This window comes from Megalops cyprinoides, chromosome 2 (genome assembly GCF_013368585.1).
Source record: "Megalops cyprinoides isolate fMegCyp1 chromosome 2, fMegCyp1.pri, whole genome shotgun sequence".
Lineage (NCBI taxonomy): Eukaryota > Metazoa > Chordata > Actinopteri > Elopiformes > Megalopidae > Megalops > Megalops cyprinoides.
In genome coordinates this window covers 2,160,159-2,184,471 of record NC_050584.1, presented here as the reverse complement: position 1 = coordinate 2,184,471, position 24,313 = coordinate 2,160,159, and the positions used below count along the sequence as shown (strand labels likewise).

The 24,313-nt window shown below is 50.0% G+C and overlaps 1 protein-coding gene across 1 annotated transcript in view; it reads left to right on the top strand.

Annotated features, from left to right (window-relative positions):
- The window catches only part of palld (palladin, cytoskeletal associated protein), a 93,406-nt gene that overhangs the window by 60,869 nt on the left and 8,224 nt on the right, over positions 1-24,313 (top strand). Inside the window, 7 exon segments of the mRNA XM_036520891.1 lie at positions 14,716-15,420; positions 17,506-17,641; positions 19,116-19,217; positions 21,314-21,535; positions 21,996-22,145; positions 23,193-23,281; positions 24,165-24,297. Of these exon segments, the coding sequence (XP_036376784.1) occupies positions 14,716-15,420; positions 17,506-17,641; positions 19,116-19,217; positions 21,314-21,535; positions 21,996-22,145; positions 23,193-23,281; positions 24,165-24,297 (1,537 nt within the window).

The following is a 24,313-nucleotide window of genomic DNA, read 5'->3' as shown; positions in this document are numbered from 1 at the left end:
TACAATGTGGATGTTGTGTGATGTCAGAACGAGGACACAGTCATTATTTCATCTGATAAACTGTAGTTTTTGTCATTTTTTGGTAATTGTAGTATGTGATTTGGCACCTCTCGGTGTGATGCATTTTTTCTGAAATAATGTTGTCTGTTTTAAATACTGAGGAATCATGTAAGACATGTCTCACCTGTAGAGAGAAGTTCCAAAGTTTTGCAGGCTGGCTTAAAGTCACCTGTATCAGAGCATGTTCCTGGGATGCTCAGGCCTGTAACCAGGGCGACAGCAGCAGCCTGACCTCTAGCGTTTGGGGCTGTGGTACAGGGGCCACTTAGCTCCCAGCCAGGAGGTTAGAGGTTTGAATCCCATGGGGCTCTGCTGTTGCACCCTAGAGCCTATTGCTTGACCGAGGTAGTTCAGAATGTGATGTGAGTATGCCTGTGCATGGCTGCCAGATGGGGGTGCTGCAAATCACAGCCCATGCAGAGAAACCTCCATTGTTTCCTCCTGAGCTTTTCTGCGCACACTACATTATTGTCCTTTAGTCCTTTAGCCTTTAGCAAACGCTTTTATCCAGATTTCTAAATGGAAATCCATGCATACAGCTGGATATTTACTTAGGCAGTTGTGGTTTAAGTACCTTGACCAAGTGTACAACAGCAGTGCTCCAGCAGGGAATCGAACCAGCAACCAGCCCTGCTCCTTACCACTACACCACACTGCTGCCACATCTGTGATCTATGATGTCATACAACACAGAGAGAGGGTGGCTGCCCCACCCACTGCTGGCTCAGCCCCAGGGTGGGGGGTGGTTTGGGGGGTTGGCGTTAGGAGTGTTGGAGACGACAGATACATGGAGGAAATGCTGAGCAGTGAGCTACGACTGGCAGGGCTGATAGCATTTTAACTGCCCTGTGAAAGAGACCAGAAACACAGGGAGAGAGGAGAGAAGAAAACTCAGTGACCTGAAGGCTCGTATAAGGGTAGGCAGTCCTTAAAAGGGCATTGGAGGAGCAGGATTGGCCGGGAGGGAACTGAGGGGAGGCGTGGGATTGGCCCGGGGGTGCAGAGGGGTGGGGTTAGGGTGACCTCTTGAGGTCCAGGCTTACAGGGTACCGGAGGAGCTCAGTGCAGACAGACGGAGAACAGCACCGGCTTCCAAATAAGGAAGCGAGAGAGAGCGAGAGAGAGAGAGAGAGAGAGAGAGAGAGAGCAGAACTTCACAATACGAGCCAAACTGGAACCCTGACAGCGAGAGAGAGGGAGAGAGCAGAACTTCATAATATGAGCCAATATGGAACTGTGGTAGCGAGAGAGAGAGGGAGAGAGAGAGCAAGAAACAGAGAGAACTCCTCTCTCTCAGCTCCTCTCCATCTCTCTCAGCTCTTCTCTCTCTCCGTCTGTCTCAGCTCCTCTAACTCTCTCAGCTCCTCTCTCTCTCTCTCTCTCTCTCTCTCAGCTCCTCTCCATCTCTCTCAGCTCTTCTCTCTCTCCGTCTGTCTCAGCTCCTCTAACTCTCTCAGCTCCTCTCTCTCTCTCTCTCTCTCTCTCTCTCTTTCTCTCTCTCTCTGCTCCTCTCCATCTCTCTCAGCTCCTCTAACTCTCTCAGCTCCTCTCTCTCTCTTTCTCTCTCTCTCTTTCTCTCTCTCTCCACTCCTCTCCATCTCTCTCTCTCCACTCCTCTCCATCTCTCTCAACTCCTCTAACTCTCTCAGCTCCTCTCTCTCTGTCCCCCTCTCTCTCTCTCTCTCTCAATTCAATTCAAAATGCTTTATTGGCATGACATATTTTAAAATACATATTGCCAAAGTGTAATAATAACAACAACAAATTGGTGGACTGATGGAGTTCCTTTGTGCTGGTGCAGTTCGTAAACGCACTCACCTTGGAGTGTTTCGGACGTTTGAAATAGGAAGCGGCCGCATGTAAGAGTGACGCATCAGAGAGAGGCAGTGGCATCGTTGGCCACGGCGAGGGCTGGCATCATCATGGGCGTGGCCTCAGGACCTCTGCCTTTTGGGGGGTGTAGTGGAAAGCGTAACCCCTAAGCCTTCAGTGAGGGATGGGGCAAGGCTGATTTGTTAGGGCGGGGCACGCCAGTTGGCATGGCAGGGATTGTGAGCCTGTACCTCTGCAACGGCATAGAGGTCCTGCTGAGAGAGGGACTCCACAGAGAAAACCTCCGAGCGGGGTCCAGCAAATCAAAGAGCCCCTCCCCCCCTTTCTTTTGCTTTTGGGGGAGTTACAGGACTGGGGATGTTAAAGACACCCCTCAGAGGGGAGACGGATGTGAGGGACGCAGATGTGGAGTCGAGGAAAGGTGGCATCTGCTTACCCCATAACCCACCCATCTGCAACCAGCCCGCGTCTGCACACCATCACCCATCCAGCATGGAGTCGGGTTTCACAGCAGAGGTGCACGCTGGGAGCTTGGTGGAAAGGTGTACCACAGTTTCTTAAAAAAAAAAAAAAACTCATAAACTGTTGAGAAACAGGAAGGTTTGGAGAGCTGGGGGTACAGAGTACCTTCTACTACTCAGCAGAGGGGAATATACTGTTTTGTGCATGAATGTTGCCTGATTTGTTGAGACTGGGGGGAGGGCAGGGGTATTCTGCCCATTCTGGGGAAGTGATTTTTTTGGGTAATCTCCTGTTTGGAGCGGGATCTCTCAGAGGAGGGTAGAGAGAGACAGATGATCTGCAGAGATATCAGCCTGCTCTCTGTACAGGCCTCCGTCTGCGGCTAGGGGAGCAGACCTCAGGCCGGCAGAGCTGGCCAGCGCTCAGCTGTATCCACCCAGGAATTTTAATTATGCTACAGGAACAAAATATTATGGGCCCAGCGCTGCCCTTACAATTACAGTCAGATTTACAGGGCCAGAATCCTCAGGACAGAGAGGTCGGGACATTCTCTGCTCTGAGTGCTTTAAACACACTGATGTGGAAAGAGATATGCAGTATCCCTGCCTGCTCAGGGAAAAGGAAACTTCAGGCCATCAACCTGATTACTGCAGCAGGATGACTATTACCACTCTCTCCCAGAGTGCCTGCGTGTGTGGGAGTATGTGTGTTTGTGTGTGTCTGTGTCTGTGTCTGTGTGTGTGTGTGTCTGTGTGTCATGTGTGTGTCGTGTGTGTGTCGTGTGTGTGTGTGTGTGTGTGTGTGTGTGTGTGTGTGTGTGTGTGTGTTCAGGTCTCTGTTAGCGAACAGGCAGGGCTCCTTCTCTCTCTGTCCTTTTCTCCTTCCTGCAGTCTTTTTTCTATCTCCTCTTCACTTGCTCTCTCTTTCCCTTTGTCTATCTCTCACTTTTCTTTCTTTTTCCCCTCTCTTTTCCCCTCCCTCTCCTCTGTCCCTCTCCCTCCCTCCCTGCTTTTGTCTCTCTGTCCCTCCCTCTCTCTCTTTCTTTCTCTCTCTGTCTGTCCCTCCCTCTCAGTGTAGCTGCTGTGTCAGAGCTTAGAGAGCGTCACACAGACTGTGCTGCAGGGCTTTTATTGTGAAAGGGAGGTGCGCAGACAGAGCAGAGACCCAGCCGCCTCGGCCGCTGCTCTGAGTCATGAGGGAGCTGCTGTCTGCAACTGCCTGCCCTGTATAAATATACCGCTACCTGCCGCCAAGCGCAAACAGGGAGACACCTCAGCCGCACCACCTCACACCTGCACAGGTAAAGCTCTCCGCCATGCGGTGCTCTCAAACAGCGGCTGCTACTCAGCTTTTCTCAGGAGATGCAGAGAGAAAGAGGAAAGGAAGAGAGAGAAAGAGGAGCGAGAGAGAAAAAGGTAGAAAGAGGGAAAGGGGGGTTAATACTTAGAGTCTAGCACTGGAGTTTTTGGTTGGTCTTTGGCTGTGCTGTACTTATTGGATGCGAGGTGTGTTCAGTGACCAAGAGAGTTTTCTGCTTTGTGCGTGCCTTTGGGAGGGAATATCTGTAACATTTTACTGAGCTTCCATTACGTGGAGAGAGAGAGAGAGAGAGAGGGAGAGAGCTAGGGAGGGAGAGACAGAGAGAGGGGTAGATGGAGAGAGAGTGAAAGAAAGTTTTCTACTTTTCTCTCTGTGTGTTTCTGTCCCGCTGAGAGACAGTCACGGTGCTAGCACTAATCCTCTTCCCATTCAATTCTGGGAGGAATGTCTGTGTGAATTCCACCATCACAGATTCCAGGCACTCACATTCTCACTGGCGAGAAATCCAAGCGCTCAGTGTGTGTGTGTGTGTTTGTGTGTTTGTGTTTGTGTGTGTGTGTGTGTGAGCGCTTGTGTGTGTGTGTGTGTGTGTGTGTGTGTGCGCGTGTGCGTGTGTGCGTGTGCGAGGCTGTGACACGTTATATGGAAACACAGGCTTTTAAAGAACGCAAAAAGAAACAATCTGTTTCTGTTTTATGTGGTGTGCATGCAATTAGGCCAACAGAGAGAGGAAGGGAGAAAGAGAGAGAGAGAGAGAGACAAAGAGAGGAGAGAAGAAGGGGGGTTAAGAGAGAGGCAAAGAGAGCTAGGAGAGTGTGTGTGTGTGTGGGTTTGTATGTGTGTGTGTGTGTTTTCTGCCCTGTAATGAAATGAAATGAAATGTTTATGGAAACTTGTCTGGCTCGCTGAGAGCGCTGGCCACCGTGAGCTCAGCAGCTGGGGTTTATGGGACGGTCTGTGATTCATGGGCATGGGTGGGACCCAAGACCCGACTGTGGGTGTGTGAGGAGGGCAGGGCCTGGGTCCCTATTGGCTGGTGGGAGTGCACCTGATGTGATGAGTGCTTGGGAGGGTATGGTGGTACCCGGCGAGGGCATTGTCAGGGTGCACAGCTCTGAGGCACTGTGGGGGTGGCCGCAGACTGACCAGGGTGGGGTCACCCTCTAATTACACGCTGCTGGGTTTAATGAGCTTGGGGGTTAAATATAGCCATGTGCTGCACTGCCCCTCACTCTGACTGCCAGCCTGGGGTACTGAGACAGCAGGCAGGGTGAGGACAGAGGATATCTCCCCAAATCACCTTCATCTGTTTAAACGTCAACAGAGCGATCAAGCCCAATCACAGTGCATTGCTTATTATAGAGCATTATATGGCTTACTGTGTTCTGTACATGTTAGTAAGAAAGGGTGAAAGCTGTTCCCTCAATCATCCAATGAGGGTTCTTGTGCTGAGAGGAATACCCAATCAGATGAAAGCCTGATGCGGTAGAATTGAAATTGTCACAATCTATTTCCTGAAAAATCTCTCTTATTTCCTCACATCTGAAACAAGAGCAGAACTGCTGTATTTTTCTCCCCCTAGTAAGAAAAACCCTAAATCAGAGGAGTGTCTCTCCACATCTCTGATTTGACTGGAAGCCATAGGAATATCTATCGTAAGAGCAGCTAATCAGATCTGTTACAACATTAGAATATTATTTAACTTGATTTCCACTTAATCTGAAAACCATGAAAATAGAACTGATTTCTACATCGCAGATACTGGGATAAACCAGTGTCGAGCAGCTGGTCTGTATGGTTTCTGGTAAAATTGTGAGAGCAATAGCTATTCAGCATCTCTCCTTTCCTTTGCTGCCGTTTCATGTGGTGTCCTTTTTAATCTGACTGTAATGTCAAAGAAAAACACTCTTTTGCTTGAGGGTTGTTATTAGACCTTCATTTTTCTGCTCCATCGTGACTGCAGAATTTTGAGCAACAAGAGTATGTGAGATATTCTCTCCCACCTGGGACAGGGACCTGCTGCTTTCGGGTTGCATGTCCCGTGCCTGACCGTCATGTCATGGTGGCCCTTTTGGAAATGACGCTTCAGCCTCATTTGTGTAGAGTGTACCTGATGCATTTTCAACAGCTAGTGAAGTCACCGAAAAACTGTGATACAGCCTTGCTGGGACCTGTGTCACCGCTCTGTGTTTATACTCCCTGGACGCAAAGAGTGAATTATCTCTGTGAACAGCAGTGACAGCCATCGCAGACACATAGAGGACAGCGGTGAGGACAGCCCTACGCCAGCCACTCCGGCTGCATCCTGCAGGGCTGTTTACATTCCCCCCCCCAGTAAAACCATGCACAAGTCCGCCTCAGAAAGAGCCCCTAAAAATATTTACATTCCTCTGTTCAACAACACTCCAAGTAAGGCTTCAGGAGTGTGTGTGTGTGTGTGTTCTGTTTGATGACTGGCAGATGCTTCTGTTAAGCTAGTTGTTGGCAACTCTCCTTCTTAGAGCATACTGTAGTTTCTGTGAGACAGACATGGGACATATTGATATACTCTAAACCTTTTACATGTTTACATGTTTAAACATTTGGAAACTGCGCCATGCTGCCATTGTCATTCTGACACGCTGGAGTGTCATTCCAATGCTGTATCTTAATGCACTGGTGTGTCATTCTAACGCTGTCTCTGAACGAACTGGTGTGTCATTCCAGTATTGCCTCTGGCTGCTTCCAGGCAAATGTGTGGCCACGTCATGCTGTCTCAAGGTTAGAACAACTTTGCTGGAGCGTTGCAGGAGTGTTGCAAGAGCGTTACAGTAGGTGAAAATTGTGAGGTGACTGAAGAGTTGAGTGTGGGGGGGGGTTGGGTGCGGCACAGGGGTGCAGCAGTCAGAGCCACGCCAAGCTGTCTCTCTGTGCTCGAAATCGTTGCCCACGATTGAATGCTGCAGAGCTCCAGGTGACCGACCCAGCATTGTGATTTGACCTTGTGATGTTAGATCACGTGTGGGCAGCAAAAGGTTGCCGGTTCGATTCCCTGCCCGGGGCACTGCTGCTGTACCCTTAGGCAAAGTACTTAACCCAGAATTGTCTCAGTAAATATCCAGCTGTATAAATGGATCACATGTGAAAAATTCTAACCAACGTAAGTGACTCTGGATAAGAGTGTCTGCTAGATGCCAGTAATGTAATGTAATGTGTGAATCTGTGAGGTGATGGTGTGTGCCCAGAAAGGTGCTGATCCTCTGTGTGCATGTGTGTCTCACAGAGACCTTACAGAGATGCAGCAGTGATGACCTCACTACAGAGCTCCCAAACAGAGCTTAAAAAGAGAAAAATATGCTGGGATGGGGGAGGGGGGTCCAGAAAGCTGTTATATTTAGTAACAAATGTTCTAAGTTGGCAACCTCCCCCCCCCCCCCGGGTGAATGGGGAGGAGATTCCCGTAAGAGAGCGCGTCATTTAGAATATTTCAGTTCATGGAGAACAGAGAAAGCCTCCCTTTCCCTCTTTTTTCACTCTCTTCCTTTCCCTCTATCCGCTCACTGTCTCTCTCTCTACCTCTCCTTTTCCCTGTTTCGCTTTTTCTCTTTCTCTCTTTCCCTCTCTCACACTCTCTTCCTCTCTCTTTGTCTCTCCACCAAGCACAAGCTGCTAAATTAATTTCAGTGTTTCGGAGCCCTGGAGAGAGACAGGGGGTGAGTGACAGAGGGAGACAGAGAGAGAGGGGGTGAGTGAGAGAGAGGGAGGGAAAGAATTGCTCTGCTTGCCATTCCAGCTCAGGGGATCAACTGGAGCTTTGACAGAGAGCGGGGAGTACAGATTTGTTTCCCAGGCAGCTCAACCAGGGCAGGCAGCTGACCTCAGGACAGGCTGTGGAACAAACCTCCACTCCAGGCACTTACATGAGGGGAACGGATGACTGACTCTATATCAGTGGTCAGAGGGAGGAATCCTGCTTTGTGAATATCAGATGTTGTCCTGGCGGATATATGGTGTTCCTCCACAGACAGGCATTTTACTGAGTGTTAGGAACAAGATGTCAGTGAGGAAGGTGATCTCTGTTGCCCACCTCACCTGAGTCTCGCTGCCCCAGGTAGAGGTGTGGCTCATCCTCTCCTCTCAGGAGGCAGAGATGGGCATATGGGTTTCAGCTCTGCTCTCTGTATGGGCTTCTGTGAGTGCTCTCTCTCTGTGCATTGTGGGAAAAATACCAAAACGATCCTTTTCAGAGGCTCACTGTCTGTTGGAGTATAGAAGAGCAGCAGCTTTAAACCATAAGCAGATATCGTCTGCTAGAGGTCATACCAGACGATGTTTTTCATTCAACACACCTGTCAATCGGGTACTCTGGGTTTTGCCCTGGGCCCCTATCAGCCCAGCTTTGGGCACATTGCGTTGGGATCGCGTTCGGACTGTGTTCAGTCCGTGTTTGGACTGTGTTCAGAGAGCTGTGGTGGTGTGGTATCAAGCCTGAAGCCGTGCCTGCAGATTTAAACTGGTTTAAACTGATCTCACTCACGCTAGACTGTGATGCCACTGTGTCTCTTTTATCACAGATGGCATAGAGTTCTGATAGGGCAGATGTATGATTGGAAGGAGCTTTGACTGGATAAAGTTTTCAGTGGTCAGATCTCTGACTGGACAGAGATTTTGTTGAAGGTGTTCATTCTGAAGGTGTTCATTCTGAAGAATGGTTTAAGGACAGCTTTGATTGGAGAGACATTTGACAGAGCAGGTGCTGGACTGTAGACAGGTTTACCTGGGTAGGTCAGAGGTAAATCATGTCAGCTGCAGCTCAGGTGAGGTTGTTCCACTGAGAACGAATGTTAGCAAATCTTAACAGAGAATGAGTGTACTGTCCACCTTCTTTCTCCCTCTCTCTGTCTCCCTCCCTCTCTCCCTCTCACTCCCCCTCTCCTCCTCCCTTTCTTCTCCTTACCTTTGTGGTACCTATGCTGTTTTTGTTTGCTCTCTGCTCTTGCAGAGCCTCCATTCTGCAGTGTGATGAGTGGACACACCAGTAGGATGCGCTCTAAAGAGCTAAGCTGTCTGGGATCGTGGGATACACTCAAGACCAGATGATGTGAGGACAGTGCGTTATTGTTGAGTCCAGTCAGGGGAAGAGCTTGTACTGAGAGGAGAGAGAGGCATAACGCTCAGGCTCAGCTGAAACATGTACATTTGAACGTGCAGGCCATGTCCCTGAGAGCAGAGGGCAGAGGACAGTAAACCCGGGCGCTGTGTACAGGGGGGGGGGGCGCATGTTTTCACAGTGTTGGACATTAGTAGCAATCTCAATGACTTCCTGTGTGGCCACAGGGGAGCCAGCCGGTGAAACTCTAAATATTCCCTCCATCTCTTTCTCTCTCTCTCTCTCCTTCTTCACCCTCTCCCTCTCTCCTCCCCTCCCTCACTCTCCCTCCCTTCCTTGTGTGTTTGCGCTATGTGAAAGTCCTCCACAAGTGTTTTAATGGGAGTTCTGAGAACACTCTGCCGTGATGATGTAGCTGCGTCCCCCAGGAGTCTGAGTCTGTGACAGATACTTGTCCTGCGCCTTCATTTCTGCTGTCACTTTCCTGTGCCATGTCAAACACAGGGGGTGCTACCAAGCCTTTTTTCAATACAGATTTATATTCAATTCCCTGAATCCACGCAAGGAAAGGGTGCAGAAAGCAAGGGGTAACACTAGCATTACATGGTCGGAGTTAAAGACAAACATTCTTTGAATTTAGGTGTCTGTCCCTTTGCAAAAAATTCTGCCAAAACTTCAGCTTTAGTAGAAAACAGAACTTTTCCTGCAAAGGATTCATCATGGACTCAAGCTCTAAATGATAATTGGCTTCAGACAGAGCACTGCTTCAGAAATCGCCTGCTTGAGTTTTGACATCTGGCAGCTGGGTCTTTAGATTGCAGCTCCACCCTTTATGTTTAGGGTGGCATCTGCCCTCAATGACAGACAGACCGATTAACCAATCGTGTTTGTGAAGCGTTATTACACTGGAGGCTTAAGGCACAGAGCCAGCTTGGTGCAGCGGGTGGGTTTTCCAGACAGGGGAAGGAAATAGCAGACCTCAGCTATGACTGTGTATAGACATACTGATATTGCTATGAATTTATGGTGAGTCTTTATAAACACAGAGAAGGAGAGACAGACGGGGGGAGGCCAGGGAAAGGCAGGAACCTAAATAAACAGCCAAAATGGAGACAGAGCGAGACAGGGCGGAGCTCCACTGGGGCGGAGCCTCAGGGGGAGAAGCCAATGAGGGCTGGCTTGGACCTGCTGGCACTGGGACAGCTGGACTGGACTATCTCTTACTGCAACACAGAGGAGGCATGGTAAAGCTATATACCTCCCAACGGAATCTGTAATTTGCTAGCAGCCGGAGACTCCTCCCAGGTGCCTTTTTACAGAACGGAGTTCAGTCTTGGCTGCAACTTTTGACTGCAGGAAAGGGAAATGCTGTAGGAATTGTGGGGGCATGGTCCTGTATGCTAAGCTCCTCCCTCTCAGTCCAGGTTGCATCACGCTATACTTCAGACTCCTCTCCTTGTGGGTTAGGATTTTGGGATCTTATGTCATTTCCTGTCTGTCACACCTGGGGGAGGTTCAATAGAGACGGAATCACTTTACTTTGCCCATAGAGGCTGTTCAGCCAGGTTTAGATAATCCTGTCTTTCTTACACAGAGAGAGAGAGAGAGAGAGACAGACAGACAGACATTTTGTCTTAGTTTGACACTGTTTTTCAGCTCACACTAGGCCATTACCAAGAGCAACGTCTCTGCGCTTATTTGAAGAAGAAAAGAATACAAAAGCCCTTCATGGTAAATATCCACAGGGGAAGCTGTCTGTGCCTCACTGCACTGCTCTCGAGAATGCTCAGTCTGAGGCTGAGGGAAAAACTTTATACAGGGAGTCACTGCAGAGAGGACCGAATGAAACTTTACACAGGAAGTCACTGCAGAGAGGACCGAATGAAACTTTACACAGGAAGTCACTGCAGAGAGGACCAAATGAAACTTTACACAGCAAGTCACTGCAGAGAGGAAAGAACATTTACATTACATTTATTATACATTTAGTATATGCTTTTATCCTTAAAGCGACTTAGTTAAGCGACTTCCTTAAGCAATGCTTAAAGCGACTTACAAGTGAGGCAGAGTACAACACAAGTGAATGCAACTTTACAAACAGAGAGTCACTGCAGAGAGGACTGAATGCAACTTTCCAAACAGAGAGTCACTGCAGAGAGGACTGAATGCAACTTTCCAAACAGAGAGTCACTGCAGAGAGGACTGACTGCAACTTTACATACAGGGAGTCACTGCGGAGAGGACTGAATGCAACTTTACACACAGGGAGTCACTGTGGAGAGGACTGAATGCAACTTTCCAAACAGAGAGTCACTGCAGAGAGGACTGACTGCAACTTTACATACAGGGAGTCACTGCGGAGAGGACTGAATGCAACTTTACACACAGGGAGTCACTGTGGAGAGGACTGAATGCAACTTTACACACAGGGAGTCACTGCAGAGAGGACAGAATGTCCACAATGTGCAGACTCACAGCTGATAAGAGGAGTTTTAAATGGTTAAACACAGCCACAGACTGCTGAGAGAGGAACAGGAGTCCAGAGCTAACCTAAAGTGCTCCTTTAGCACCAACAGCATTTCATATAAAGTTCAGCTGATGTTCTAACAGATGTGTGAGTGTTCATGTCTAATTTGGGACTCTGTTTCTGTGGATTTGATGACTGTTTTATTTGGTGGTAGGCAGTGCAGGGTGTCCAGGTGTGTCTGCAGGCAGGAGAGGGTGCATTCGATAAGCACGGCTGATGGAGTGAAATTCATTAGACAGTAAGATGAGGAATGAGCCTGGGAGAATGGCTTATCACACAGCCGCCCTGGAACAATGCACCACCCTGCCCTCTGTTCTAACATTTAGTATCTGCGTGAGACTTTGCAAAGTTCAGATTAAGATCATCAATCATGTAGATGGCAGATTCAGGTCTGAGAGAGATATGAAGCTGAGGGAGAGAGAGAGAGAGAGAGAAGGAGAGGGGGACAGACAGGGGCGAAGGGAGAAAGGGAGTGAAAAGGATAGGGGGACATGCGGGGCAGGTTTTCCCCCTGTAATGAATGGACCTGTTTGTTTGAAAGTGGCCTGTTCTATTTAGAGAAAGATCACCTTTTAAGGAAGAATGATGTCAGCTCAGCTGGCTGGAGTCCAGGATTTCTCCCTTATTTATTCAGGAGGAATTCCAGCGCACACACACACTCGCATACACGCGTGCGCACACACGCGCACACACACACGCGCGCACACACACAAACTGAAGGTTTCTCATATGTTTAGCAAACACATGTGATCCTCCGTGTGGAATGGGAACCATTAGGAGAGGGTTTCTAAATGCCGGGAGGGGGTGGGGCCTGGCCTCCTGGAACTAATGAACACACTGCGGCTTGGCCAGCAGTCTGAGCGTGCCCTGTGCAGAGAACCGCCAAAAAAGGCAAGGAACCACCACGGGGGGGGGCTTCCAAACTATTCCGGTGAAAAAAAGGCCAGCTTTGGAGTTACCGGCGCTGGGATCTCAGTCATAGCTGAAATAGCATGAAATACCCAATCCTCAACCCAACTCGGGGGAGGAGAGTGTGTTTACGGGTAGGGGGGAGGGAAGTTTTGAAAGGGTACATTTAGGGGTACAGAGGAGAGGGACAGGGCTGGAAGAACAAATTCAGGGGTATGGGGGAGAGTAGCAGGGTTGGAGGGGTGCGTTTAGGGGTATGGGGGAGAGGGGCAGCATTGGTAGAGTGCCCAGTGTGGCTGTGCAGCTCCTGTTTCTCGGCGCTCATCCCAGCTGGAGCACATGGTTTTAATCTTCCTCTCCATCACTGGAAATGAATGAGTTTCATCTCTCTGCCCACAGTTGAGGTACACATTGTATGAGGAGGCTGTACACACTGCGCTGTGAACTGTAACACAATGAGAGTGTTACTCAGGGCTGCTTCCTCATACCCACATTACACCCTGCTGTTTGTATACGCCATTCTATCACACTAGGGTAACAGTGTCTTGGTAGGAGAATGCCAATCAAAAATTAAAATGTGCTATGATTTATGTATCAAGCGCTGTATGAACAATGGAGCATTCCGAGCTGTGTCCTGAAAACTTACAACCTAACCCCTCCCCCTGCCAGACACAGCATTGCATAAGAGTGAATGGAGGAATACACACACATACAAACGCACACACATACACAGCCAGGCTACACTGTCACAGAGCCTCGGTGGTGAGATACAGGCGTCAGCAGCGGGACAGGCCTCTTGTGGGTGGCAGGGTTTTCAGTCCCAGCCCATATTTGGTCAGACTGTCTGGCTGTGCGTTGATGGGACTGTTGGTGTTTGGTGTTGCCTCATCCAGCTCTCCAGGCAGATAACCCCACACTTTCATAGCAGGGTGAACTTCTGCGAACAGCACTTAGTCGTCATAACCTGCTCACTCACACGCCAGCATTCAGAAAATCATCACTGTCCTTTACTCAATGTGTTCATGTGCTCAGAGTGCTTATTCATGCACAGTCAGTAATCAATCACTTTTTCCAGGAGTTAAGCTTGATTGGCTTTTAAAGGGTCAGGGAGTAACTTTACGGATTTTCCCTTATAGACCAAAATGGTATTTTTTAAGACCTTCAAAATGGCCACCGTGAACTGTGCTGTGACAGTTTGATTATGGATGGCGTTGCGCTAACAAATAGAAATAAAATCCATCAGGAGGACGTCTGAGTCACCAGGCGTTGCCACGGACACCCAAACGGCCGATCTGGCGTGTGGAGCATGGTCGTTCTCTCTCTCCTCTGAGGGCATTACAGCCATGTGACCTGCCACATCTCGCAGTCACAGCTGACCGCTATAATGGGCCGTTAACTTGAACCCAGACACGCTGTGCAGCGGAGACCTTCAGGGGGCGCCTCTGATGTTCCTCAGGTCCCCTCAGTCTCGCAGTAACACACACACACACACACACACACACACACAAACCTGATGCTACCAGACCTGCCTTAAACAGATAATTCTAGTCTTTTATTTGAAAGGCTAGAAATTCAGCAGTCCCTTAAATTTTTTTATGACCCTACAGGTGGTCATTAAACATTCACCTGCTAATGAGCCAGTGGGGGGAGGCAGAGAGAAGGAGTCATAACAGCGTCCAGACGATGTATGTGACCTCAACATAAATCTGCCCATGCTCCACTCTTCACTGCACTGCATCATGGGAAGGGGGGCGGAGCTGCCCGCACGCATCATCCTGAAGAATGACTGTGATAATTGCAGAGTCTAGGTGGGCAACGACCTGTTTGCTCTCTCTGATCAGGCGTTTGGCATTGACGTCTCTGTGAAAGTGCCACCCCCAAGGTGTGACCTGCGGACACTGGTTCGACGAGGCGTCTCCGAGCATGCCGAGCATGTTCCCCACAGAAACGCGTATTATAACACACGCACACGAGCATACACACATACATAAACACGCACACACAGTTGCCTCACTGTGTTGGGTGGTGTGTATGAGGTTGGCTGAGGTCTCAGTGTGTTGGAACAGTTTGTGAGGTTGGCTGAGGTCTCAGTGTGTTGGAGCGGTTTGTGAGGTTGGCTGAGGTCTCAGTGTGTTGGAGCGGTTTGTGAGGTTGGCTGAGGTCTCAGTGTGTTGGGGCAGTGTGTATGAGGCAGGTAGTAGACGGATGGGCAGAGTGGGCTCTGATAAGCTGTTCCTCTTGCGGCGTGTGGTCAGGGAGTTAGGCATGCAGAACGTTTCAGCACAGGAAGGAGCAGGAAGCTGAGCTGATGTGGGAGAAGCTGATAGGCTATCAGGAGCATGTGGTGAAAGCACAAGCTGTCAACATTTCTGTGATAAGCTAGCTTGTGTGTGTGTGTGCATGTGTGAGTGTGTGAGTGTGTGAGTGTGTGAGTGTGTGAGTGTGTGTGTGTGTGTGTGTGTGTGTGTGTGTGTGTGTGTGTGAGTCTCATGTTCCCTGTCTGCTCCTTCCACAGCAGCGCAGATCAGCTGAAGCAGCTGCAGGAGCAGATTCTCCTGGAGCAGCAGGAAGCCGCCGCCAGCTGGCAGCAGCAGCAGGAAGTCCCGCCCCCTCCGCCTCAGCAGCAGCAGGAAGCCCCGCCCCCATCCCCACCCCTCCCCCCTCCTCCCTCCTTCCAGGAGCTGGAGAGCAGTGAGCAGGCTCCGCCCCTGATTGGCGTCCCTGGCGTCATGCAGACCGCCAGCACCTTCAACTATGCCCGCCCCAAGCAGTTCATTGCCGCCCAGAGCCCAGGGGGGCCAGGGGGCCCGGCAGGCGGATACGCCGCCCCATCCTCAGGCTCATCCGGCTCCAACCTGTCCTCACCCCTCTCACCCCCCACCCCACACAAAGCCTTCAGCAAGGTCAGCCTGCCGCCCTTCCAACCGCCACAAGCTAGGGGCGCGGGACAGGACTCCCCCGCCTCACCCTCCTTCCCCCCTCCCCCCCCACCCTTCCTCAGCCCTGCCGGCTCCTCCCCCGCCCAAGAGTTCCCCCCGCCGCCTCCGCCCCCTCCCCCCCCCACCTCCGGCGGACCCCTGTCCCCAGCCCAGTCTGACAGCTCCTCCCCTTTCAGCTCCAACCCGCAGTCGCCCGCCGGCTTCCTGGTGTCCATCCTGCCCTCCCAGCCCCCTCCCCCACCTGTCAACGCTCTCGGCCTGCCCAAAGGAAACGGGATCACGTGAGTACCCCCCCCACAAAAACAGCCTGACCTTCCTGCACATTCAATCATTTCAGTTACAAACTGAGTCACTCGTGCTGAATCTTACAACTTCAATCGAACTCAATTAAGATTGAGGGTAACACTGAATAATCTTCATTCCTACAAGAAGTAAGTCAAGTAAGTCTAATTATGACACAGATCTTGATTTGCAACTTGAAACAAGTTGCGGTTTTTTTGGGGGCAGCTAAAATGGCTTTGTGAGGAGCAACTGAGTGCTATCAGCATGCTCATTAATCGCACAAGATGATCACAAACAAGGTGAGGATACTTGTCAAACTGGCTGCTATTGGTTTGAAAGCATATCACAGTGCTCATAAGCACACATTCCTATTGGTCAAGCCAGAATTGCTTGTGGTCGTGCCCAGGTTCTTATTGGTCAGACCCGTAGAGCAGCCTCAGATTGAGCAGCTCTATGGTCCTGTGTGCAGCTGTACAGTCTCCTTTCACCCACAGCACGGCTGTGCTTTGTGCCAATTTAGCGGCGACTGTGAGAGGCTGCTTCAGAGATACTGGCACGTTGCTAATAATGGTGGGCTCCGCACACTCACCGAACTACAGTCTCTGACTGTGGAGCAACACTGCCACATGGAGACATGGAGGATGACATATTTACATTTTTCATAAATGTGTTCAAAAAGCAGTGGCCCTATGCATCTCTGTGGGCTGGCATTGGAGGGATGCATTTATACAGAGCAGAAAGTATGTTTTACTGCCCTGAGGCTGGCATGAGTGTAGAAGTGTCATCCAAAGGTACGCTTTATCCAGATCAGTTACACAGAAATTGTGTCTCAGAGAAATGTGAAAGAGGCCAGCTGAAGGTTTGAAAGGCTTCTCACAGATTGCGCAGAGATCACACTGAATGCATTTAAAATACGCTCTGCTACACTACCCATCACACGCAGTGGGGGAGAGATTGAGGAGGCTTTGTGTGAGTTGGATTAGAGGAGTGTTCCGTTTGGTGGTGGAGATGCTTCGTCAGGTGGAGATTGTGTTGTGAACGCTGGTAGCCTTGCTCTGACTCGTGGAAAGCCAGGAGACCCTGCATCTGGCATTCCTGCCTGATGTGGATGGAGATAAGGACAAATGTGCTGGATCTCTCAACAAAGAGAGAGAGAGAGAGAGAGGAGGGAGGGGGGAAAGAGAGAGGGAGAGAGAGAGGGAAAGGGAGGGGGGAAGAGGGAGAGAGAGAGAGAGAGAGAGAGAGAGAGAGGGAGAGAGAGAGGGAAAGGGAGGGGGGGAAGAGGGAGAGAGAGAGAGAGAGAGAGAGAGAGAGAGAGAGAGAGGGAAAGGGAGGGGGGAAAGAGAGAGGGAGAGAGAGAGGGAAAGGGAGGGGGGAAGAGGGAGAGAGAGAGAGAGAGAGAGAGAGAGAGAGAGAGGGGGAAGAGGGAGAGAGAGAGAGAGAGAAAGAGAGAGGGAGAGAGAGAAGGAAAGGGGGGAAGAGGGAGAGAGAGAGAGAGAGGGAGAGAGAGAGGGAAAGGGAGGGGGGAAGAGGGAGAGAGAGAGAGAAAGAGGGAGAGAGAGATGGAGAGAGAGAGGAAGGGAGAGAGGGAGGGAGGCAGAGATGGGCTTCAGCCTTTAACTGAACACACTTCCACTTACATAGTCAAACACACACACAGTGGAAGAGCCTCAAGGCGGCTCTGTCTCTGTTGTAAATGATGTCTTCCCAGGGAGGTGTGAAATCACAGCCTTATTTGAGCGTAGCAAACAGAGCTGGGAGTGTGTGTGTGTGTATGCATGTGCGTATGTGTGTGTGATGCACATGTGCATGTGTGTGTGTGTTTAAACAGAGCTGCGATCTCTGGACTGATAGGCAAACATTTGCACTGCGGTCAGGGATGACAGATGATGTTGCCTACCTGAGTCCTGCAGGGCTGCCCCAGCTCTCTCATCGCGTCACACAGAGCAGGACGGGCCAAACAGTGTCTCCTCAGGGTGTGTGTGTGTGTGTGTGTGTGTGTGTGTGAGAGACAGAGTCACTCAGACTCAGACCTTGTATTCTGCAGCAGCCCACTCTTTAAATGTGGACATCTCTCTGTGCAGGGGACTCTCCCGTAAACCTGGCCGGACCCCTCGCATCGCCTCTGACTCTGAGATTCAGGGATCGAAAGATGCAGTCATCCAAGACCTGGAGAGAAAACTGCGCTTCAAAGAGGAGAGGCTGAGCAATGGCCAGCAGGTGAGACAGGGTGTGTGTGTGTGTGTGTGTCTATGTGTCTGTGTGTCTGTGTGTGCGGTGTGTGCACGTGTGTGTGTGTGTGTGTGTGTGTGTGTGTGTGTGTGAGGTTGTGTGGGGCAGGGGTTTGATAAAATCATTAACACTCATTATTAATTCATCTCATTCTTTACTTATCCATTTATTCACATCAGACACGCTCTGACAGCATCAGATAAACACAGACACACTCTCAGAGAGGGAAACAAACTCGCTCCACACTCTGTTAGGGTTGAAATATGGTTACACAGTTTCCCGAATGTTCACATTGTTTGAGGTCAGCAGCTGATGCCTTACGGTGCTGGTTACCAAACTGTTGTATTTTAATAACCTTGGATTGAGCTCTGGCTCTGTTCTGATTGGCTGATTGCAGCAGGAGGAGGCCATGCTAAAGCGACTCCCGCTAAAGTCGCTTAGCGCTGGAATCCCATCTCTCCCCCCCCCCCTAAACTGTGCCCCTCACAGCAATTGTGTCAGGCTCTGCATCGCCAAGGCAATGGTAACCCGAGACACGGCAAAGGAGTAGAGATCTATTAATGAGATTCTATACTTCTGAAACTACATTTTATTGTACAGATTTTTATGGAAGTGCCTCACTGGAATATTGAGCCTTTTATTTGTTGAGCGTTTTAAGGTGATTTTAATGCAGCTGGATATTTTCTGAATTCAGGTTTACAAACTTGTGTTGGATCAGTAATACAGATTTATGCCTGACACCAAAACAGCCACATGTCAGCGTAAAAACAATGTGATAGTGGTGTATGTATGTAATAGTATAATATAATATGACAAAAATGATATAAATGTGAAGGAGAGCAGGCTAGCCTGGGAACAGGAAGTAGTGCCTGTAGGAGAGTGCTTAGGGTTAGGGGTTAGGGTTAGGGATAGGGTTGGTTAGGGTTAGGGTTAGGGGTTACGGTTAGGGTTACAGGGGTTAGGGTTAGGGATTAGTGTTAGGGGTTAGGGTTAGGGTTGGAGCTTGAATCGCAGTTTTGAGAAAGGAAAGGGTCTCCTGTGAGTTTCCCCTGGATGAAGGGGGGAAGGAGGGCGGAGCTCAGGAGGTCACATGATTGTACCCGCAGCCCTGCCCTCTGCACCCACAGAGCCAGAGCTCCTCCTCCGAGGATTACAGCCACACTCAGGGCCCGACTGCACAGCGGAGCAGCACTGCACACCAACGGAGCGAACACGTCATGCATGGAATATGCTAACCAGTCACCATTAATATATCATACATGTAACTGCAAGGTATGTGTGTGAGTATGTGTGCATAAATGAGTGAGTGTGTGTGTGTGTGTGTGTGTGTGTCTGTGCGTGTGTGTGTGTCTGTGTAAGTGTGTGTGTGTGTGTGTATGCACACGCACGGGGGAGGGGGGGGTTGGCTGCAGTGTGGTCTCACACACTAACCACACACTGATTGCACTCATGCTGCTTCCAGAGGCTAACCTATGAGGAGAAGATGGCCCGCCGCCTGCTCGGGGCCGACAACGCTGCCACTGTCTTTAACGTACAGGACCCAGAGGAGGAGCCTGTCACTCAGGTAATGCTGTCAATCACACAGAGACACACCCACCCACACAGAGACACAGCCACCCAGCTACACTGTCAATCACTCTCAATCAATCAGGTATTTATATCATATGTTCACCTGCCCAGTCAGGTTTGGCTTGTTTGGTGAAACTCTGTGATTTAAGTGTTATAAACCCAGCAGAACATTTACATAACTCCTCCATGATGCTTCATAGCACCTGACAGAAGGTGCTCATACTTCATGAAGGTTCATGAAAGCTCCAAACTGTGTGAGCAACTCAGAACCATTATGACTCCTTACCTGAAGCTTCATGAAGCCCCATGGAGCTGTTATGACGATGTGATATGGGTGTTATAGTAGCCCTATTGCATATGTGATATAGCTGGAGTGAAGAGCTATCTCTGGCGGGACAGCCTACTCTCAGCTTTTCTGATGTTTAGCGAGCTCACAGTGAGAGTTAACACATGGCCATTTCGATGTGTGCAAGCCTTGCTCTTCTGGCAGACGCTCTGCATGAGTGTGTGAGAGTGTGTGACTGAGTCTGTGTTTGTGTGCGCACACACATGTGCGTGTGTGTGTATTCGTATGTGTGTGTGTGCCAGTGTGTGTGGGCATACGTGTGCATTTGTGTATGTGTGTGTGTGTATGTAATGTGTGTGAGTAATTCCCCTCTCAGAATCTTTCTGTCTTACCTGATGAACAGGCAGGTAAGTGTGTGTTAAAGCAGGGTGCCACATGACATCACATGGACGTTGTGTTTTTTTCCCTGCAGGAGTGCAGTTCGCCTGATATAGACTCTGTCCCTCAAAAGGTCATTAATGTGTCCTCCCTCCACCTGTGTGTGTGTGTGTGTGTGTGTGTGTGAGATGACCACCCACTGTGCCCGAGTTGGTCAGCCAATCACAGAGGTCTCACCGACGTTTCCGCTCTGCGACCACACCATGACCGTGTGTGGCCTGAAACAAAGTGGCTGCTTCAAAGCTGCTGCTCCCTGTGGTCTTGTTGCGGTCGTAGTGTGAAAACGCAGTGACTCATTGGTTAGACCACGTACTGTGCACATATTGATGGTAAGAGCGTCAGACTCAAGCACACCTTGGTGAAAACACAGGTGAAAACTCTCTTCACTTGTGCCAGAACATAACTGCCTTGTCAAAACATTCTGGGACATGCACAGAACCCAGTAAACCCAGTTTCACAATATCCTACATATACTCATCCACACATACATGTTTATTTGGAAAAAACCAAGGTGGGCTAGTCTCAGCTCTGTCACTTCCCCCTGTCAATCACCTTCACAGTCCTGCTTGCTGACTGTTGACACAGAGTCAGTTGCATCTCAGAGGAAACCAGGCAACAGTAGGTGTAGCCAGGGGCCATTTTGAAGCCCCTGTAAATGTCTGCATCACAGGATAAAATCAAACAACGTAATGGAAGCACATATTTGGAAAACACAGCCAGTTCAGAGAGTATGGAGAACACTCCACCAATTCATGTTCTCCATACTCTCTGAACTGGCTGTGTTTACTGTAACAGCATGTTTTCCAAATATGTGCTTCCATAACGTTGTTTGATTTTATCCTGTGATGCAGACATTTTACTTTTAGAAATTGCAACCTTAGTACCCTTTGAAATCCATGAAGACGCTGTCATAAGGATTTCAAGCAAGCAAAGATCTTATCCTTGTCCAAAGTGATCTGTGCTGTTGGCTGGTTCCCTCTGCAGAGTCTATTTGTCCTTCATCACTGTGATTTCAGCAGAAATGTGTGTGTTCTTTTGGGTGTTTGTGTGGTTTTTTTGAGCATGTGTGCGTGTGTGTGTTTTTGTGTGTTTGTTAGAGAGTGTGTGTAGGTGTGTATCGTATTTTTTTTGGTGTCTGTGTATGTATGTATGTACCATCCACCCTTGGTCTCACAAACCCCCACCCCCCCATTCCTCCTGCCACGGGATGGCCTTCACTTAACACAGATTTGTGTTTTTCAGGCTGACTATTTTCTCCCTGGTTTTTCAGATTTCACTGTTGTGGTTTTTTCATTTGTAGTGCAGTGAGAAGAGTCTCACCCCACCTTCGCTCTGATTAACATTGTGTGTGTGTGTGTGTTTTATAGGAGTACAAGGTCTCCAGCTTTGAGCAGCGCCTGATCAGCGAGATTGAGTTCCGTTTGGAGCGTTCGCCCGTGGAGGAGTCAGACGAGGACGTTCAGCACGATGAGGACGCGCCGGGCCAGCGGGTGGCGCCCTTCTTCGACCAGAAACTGAAGCACTTCAAGGTGTTCGAGGGAATGCCTGTCACCTTCTCCTGCAAGGTCATTGGAGACCCCAAGCCAAAGGTGACTTCCCTGCCAGCTGTGTGCCCAATCACAATGCAAAGCCTCCACTCTCAGCTGTTTAGGGTTATTTTTATTGGAATTATTAGGATTAGCGTTTGTGCAGAGGAACAGAGGGTAGGTTCAGTCCTGGAGGGTTTTTTCGCTCTGGCTGTCCGTTATGACATATTTGATCTGTCATGGTTATTTAGGGGATCTAAAACCTGCAGGACAGTGCCCTCCCCAGGACAGGAAGTGCCTTCCTCAGGACAGGAAGTGCCTTCCCCAGGACAGGAAGTGCCCATTTAGCACAGAACAGATGAGACCTTTTATTCACAGCCACATGGGTCTCTGATCACGCAGCTTCCTATAGGCTCTGGGGGAGGGTTGCAGGTGGAACTGTGTGAGCGATGAAGAGTGGCCAGGCTATGAGGCCAAGAGGTTCGTGGAGTAACGCTGGGCTCTGATCTCCCCTCCATGGCAGATTTACTGGTTCAAAGACGGGAAGCAGATCTCCAAACGCAGCGAGCACTACAGGATCAGCCGAGACCCCGATGGAACCTGCTCTCTGCACACCGCTGCCGCCTCCATCGATGATGACGGAAACTACACCATCATGGCCAGCAACCCTGAGGTGAGGGAGAGCTGCACACCCCCTGTACCGCACACCCTGCCTCCCAACACTCTCATCATCATTATTACAATGGGATCTGAACTCCCATTTGACTTTGGAAGGAACCCTGCACCAGTTCGGTCATCAGGCCGTCAGGCCACAGTAATTGAGTAAGAGGGGTCGGAGGTCACTCTGTCCAGCCGAAAGACGAAGTATGTGTCGAGGAACAGGAAGTCAGTAATGCCTTGTTTTTGAGGTTAAAAGTTCACCCGTCGCAGCTATCTCATCTCCCTGCCCAACCACTCCTAGCCTGGATATTAGTCACAGCCAGCTTTCGAGGAAAGAGGAAGAGAGGGAGAGATGGAGAGCGAGAGAGAGGGGGAGAGGGAGAAAGAGGGAGAGAGAGAGGGAGAGAGAGAGAGAGAGAGAGAGAACGAGAGAACGAGAGAGGTAAAGAGAGAGGGAGAGAGAGCGAGAGAGATAGCAAGAGAAAGACGGGGAGAGAGAATACACACGCTCTCACCTTCAGTGCGTGTCTTCCTGTTGCTTCAAGCAGGCTGTGTTTCCGTGGTCACAGCGTTGTAGTGGTCAGGTTTTCGTTGCTGAGGGCACAGTTCTAACCCTTGACCCTAAACCAGTAAGCCAGCTCCCTTCCTCCCCCACGATTCCAGCAGCAGGGAGCCCCACCCCCTCAGCCCCCCATACAACAACACCCCCCCAACCCTACACCCAGCCAGACTGGCCCAATCAGAGACACAGCCAGGCCTGTTTACATCACTATGTGTCTCCACAGTGCGCAATCCTGTCAGACACTACTATCAGACACAGGTTTAAGCTCTACATGTGATGTTATAAAAAACTGAGCTACAGTTGAGCCACAACAGTGCTGGTGTCACTTCCCTCCATACTTACTGTGTTGCCGAGTGTGACTGGCACTGTTTAAGCGAATCTGAGTGTTGGACATGAATTGACCTGTGTATCACACTATTTTATTTAAATCACAACAGATTTGAAATTGAAATAAAGGATTTCAAAGGATCTCTACCCACTCCCCCTTTTCCTTTGCAGGGGAGAACCAGCTGCACTGGGCGAATGATGGTCCAGGCTGTCAATCAGAGAGGGCGGAGCCAGCGTTCCACACCCGGACACATCCGCAGGTAAAGAGAAAGAGTGATAAGGGTGAGAGAGAGGGTGTGAGGAAGAGGGAGAGAGAGGAAAAGGTGGGGGAGAGAAGGGGGGGGGACAGGGAGAGAGAGAGAAGAGAGGGAGTGTGAAAGGAAGAGGCAGAGACAGAGAGGGAAAGATGGAGGAGAGGGAGAAAGAGATACAGATAAGAGAGAGGATGTAAAGGTGATGGGAGAGGGAGGGTGATGACACACCATTGAGTTATTATGCAAATGAGGCTCTTCCTTTGAGGAGTGTCAGCTGGTTCCCACAGGGTACTTCCTGGCTGTTGACACAAGTCCCTCAGAGCTCAGTGTCCCTGTGCGTGTGCAGACAGGACATTGGGCGTGGCCTCACCTCTGAGCACCTGGTCAGACAGAACTGGAGGACAAGCACAGACCTGTCCACATGAGTGTGTGTGTGTGTGTGTGTGTGCCATTGTTGCTGTTTATCACAGGGTGTGACAGGCTATGAGGGGTGAGTGGGAGGGACAGTGAGGTTATCTTTTGGAACTGAGTGACAGTTGCTGCTTTCTGTGAGGGATTTGAGTGATGCTCCTCCTACAGAGAGGCTCCTGCCAGGGTCACACACACACGCCTCCTCACTCTGAGAGGGGCCTGGGGTCGTGACCCCTCAGAGAGGCCAATGAGGAACTGTTAGTAACAGAAGTTTGAGGAGGTCACAGAAAGGGGTAAGCATCTTTTACCGCATGAACTAACAAGTATATGGACATCATTCACAAGACTTTGTTCCCCTCTCTCCCCTCTCTCCCCCTTTCTCTCTCTCCCTCCCCTCCCCTCTCCCTTTCTCTCTCTCTCCCTCCCTCTTTCCTTTTCTTTCTCTCTCTCCCTCCCTACCTCCCTCCCTCTCTCCTAGACCTCGCTCCAGGTCCAGGGACAGTGGGGACGAGAATGAAAACATCCAGGAGCGTCACTTCCGCCCTCACTTCCTGCAGGCGCCTGGCGACCTCATCGTGCAGGAGGGCAAGCTTTGCCGGATGGACTGCAAGGTAACGCAGATTACCC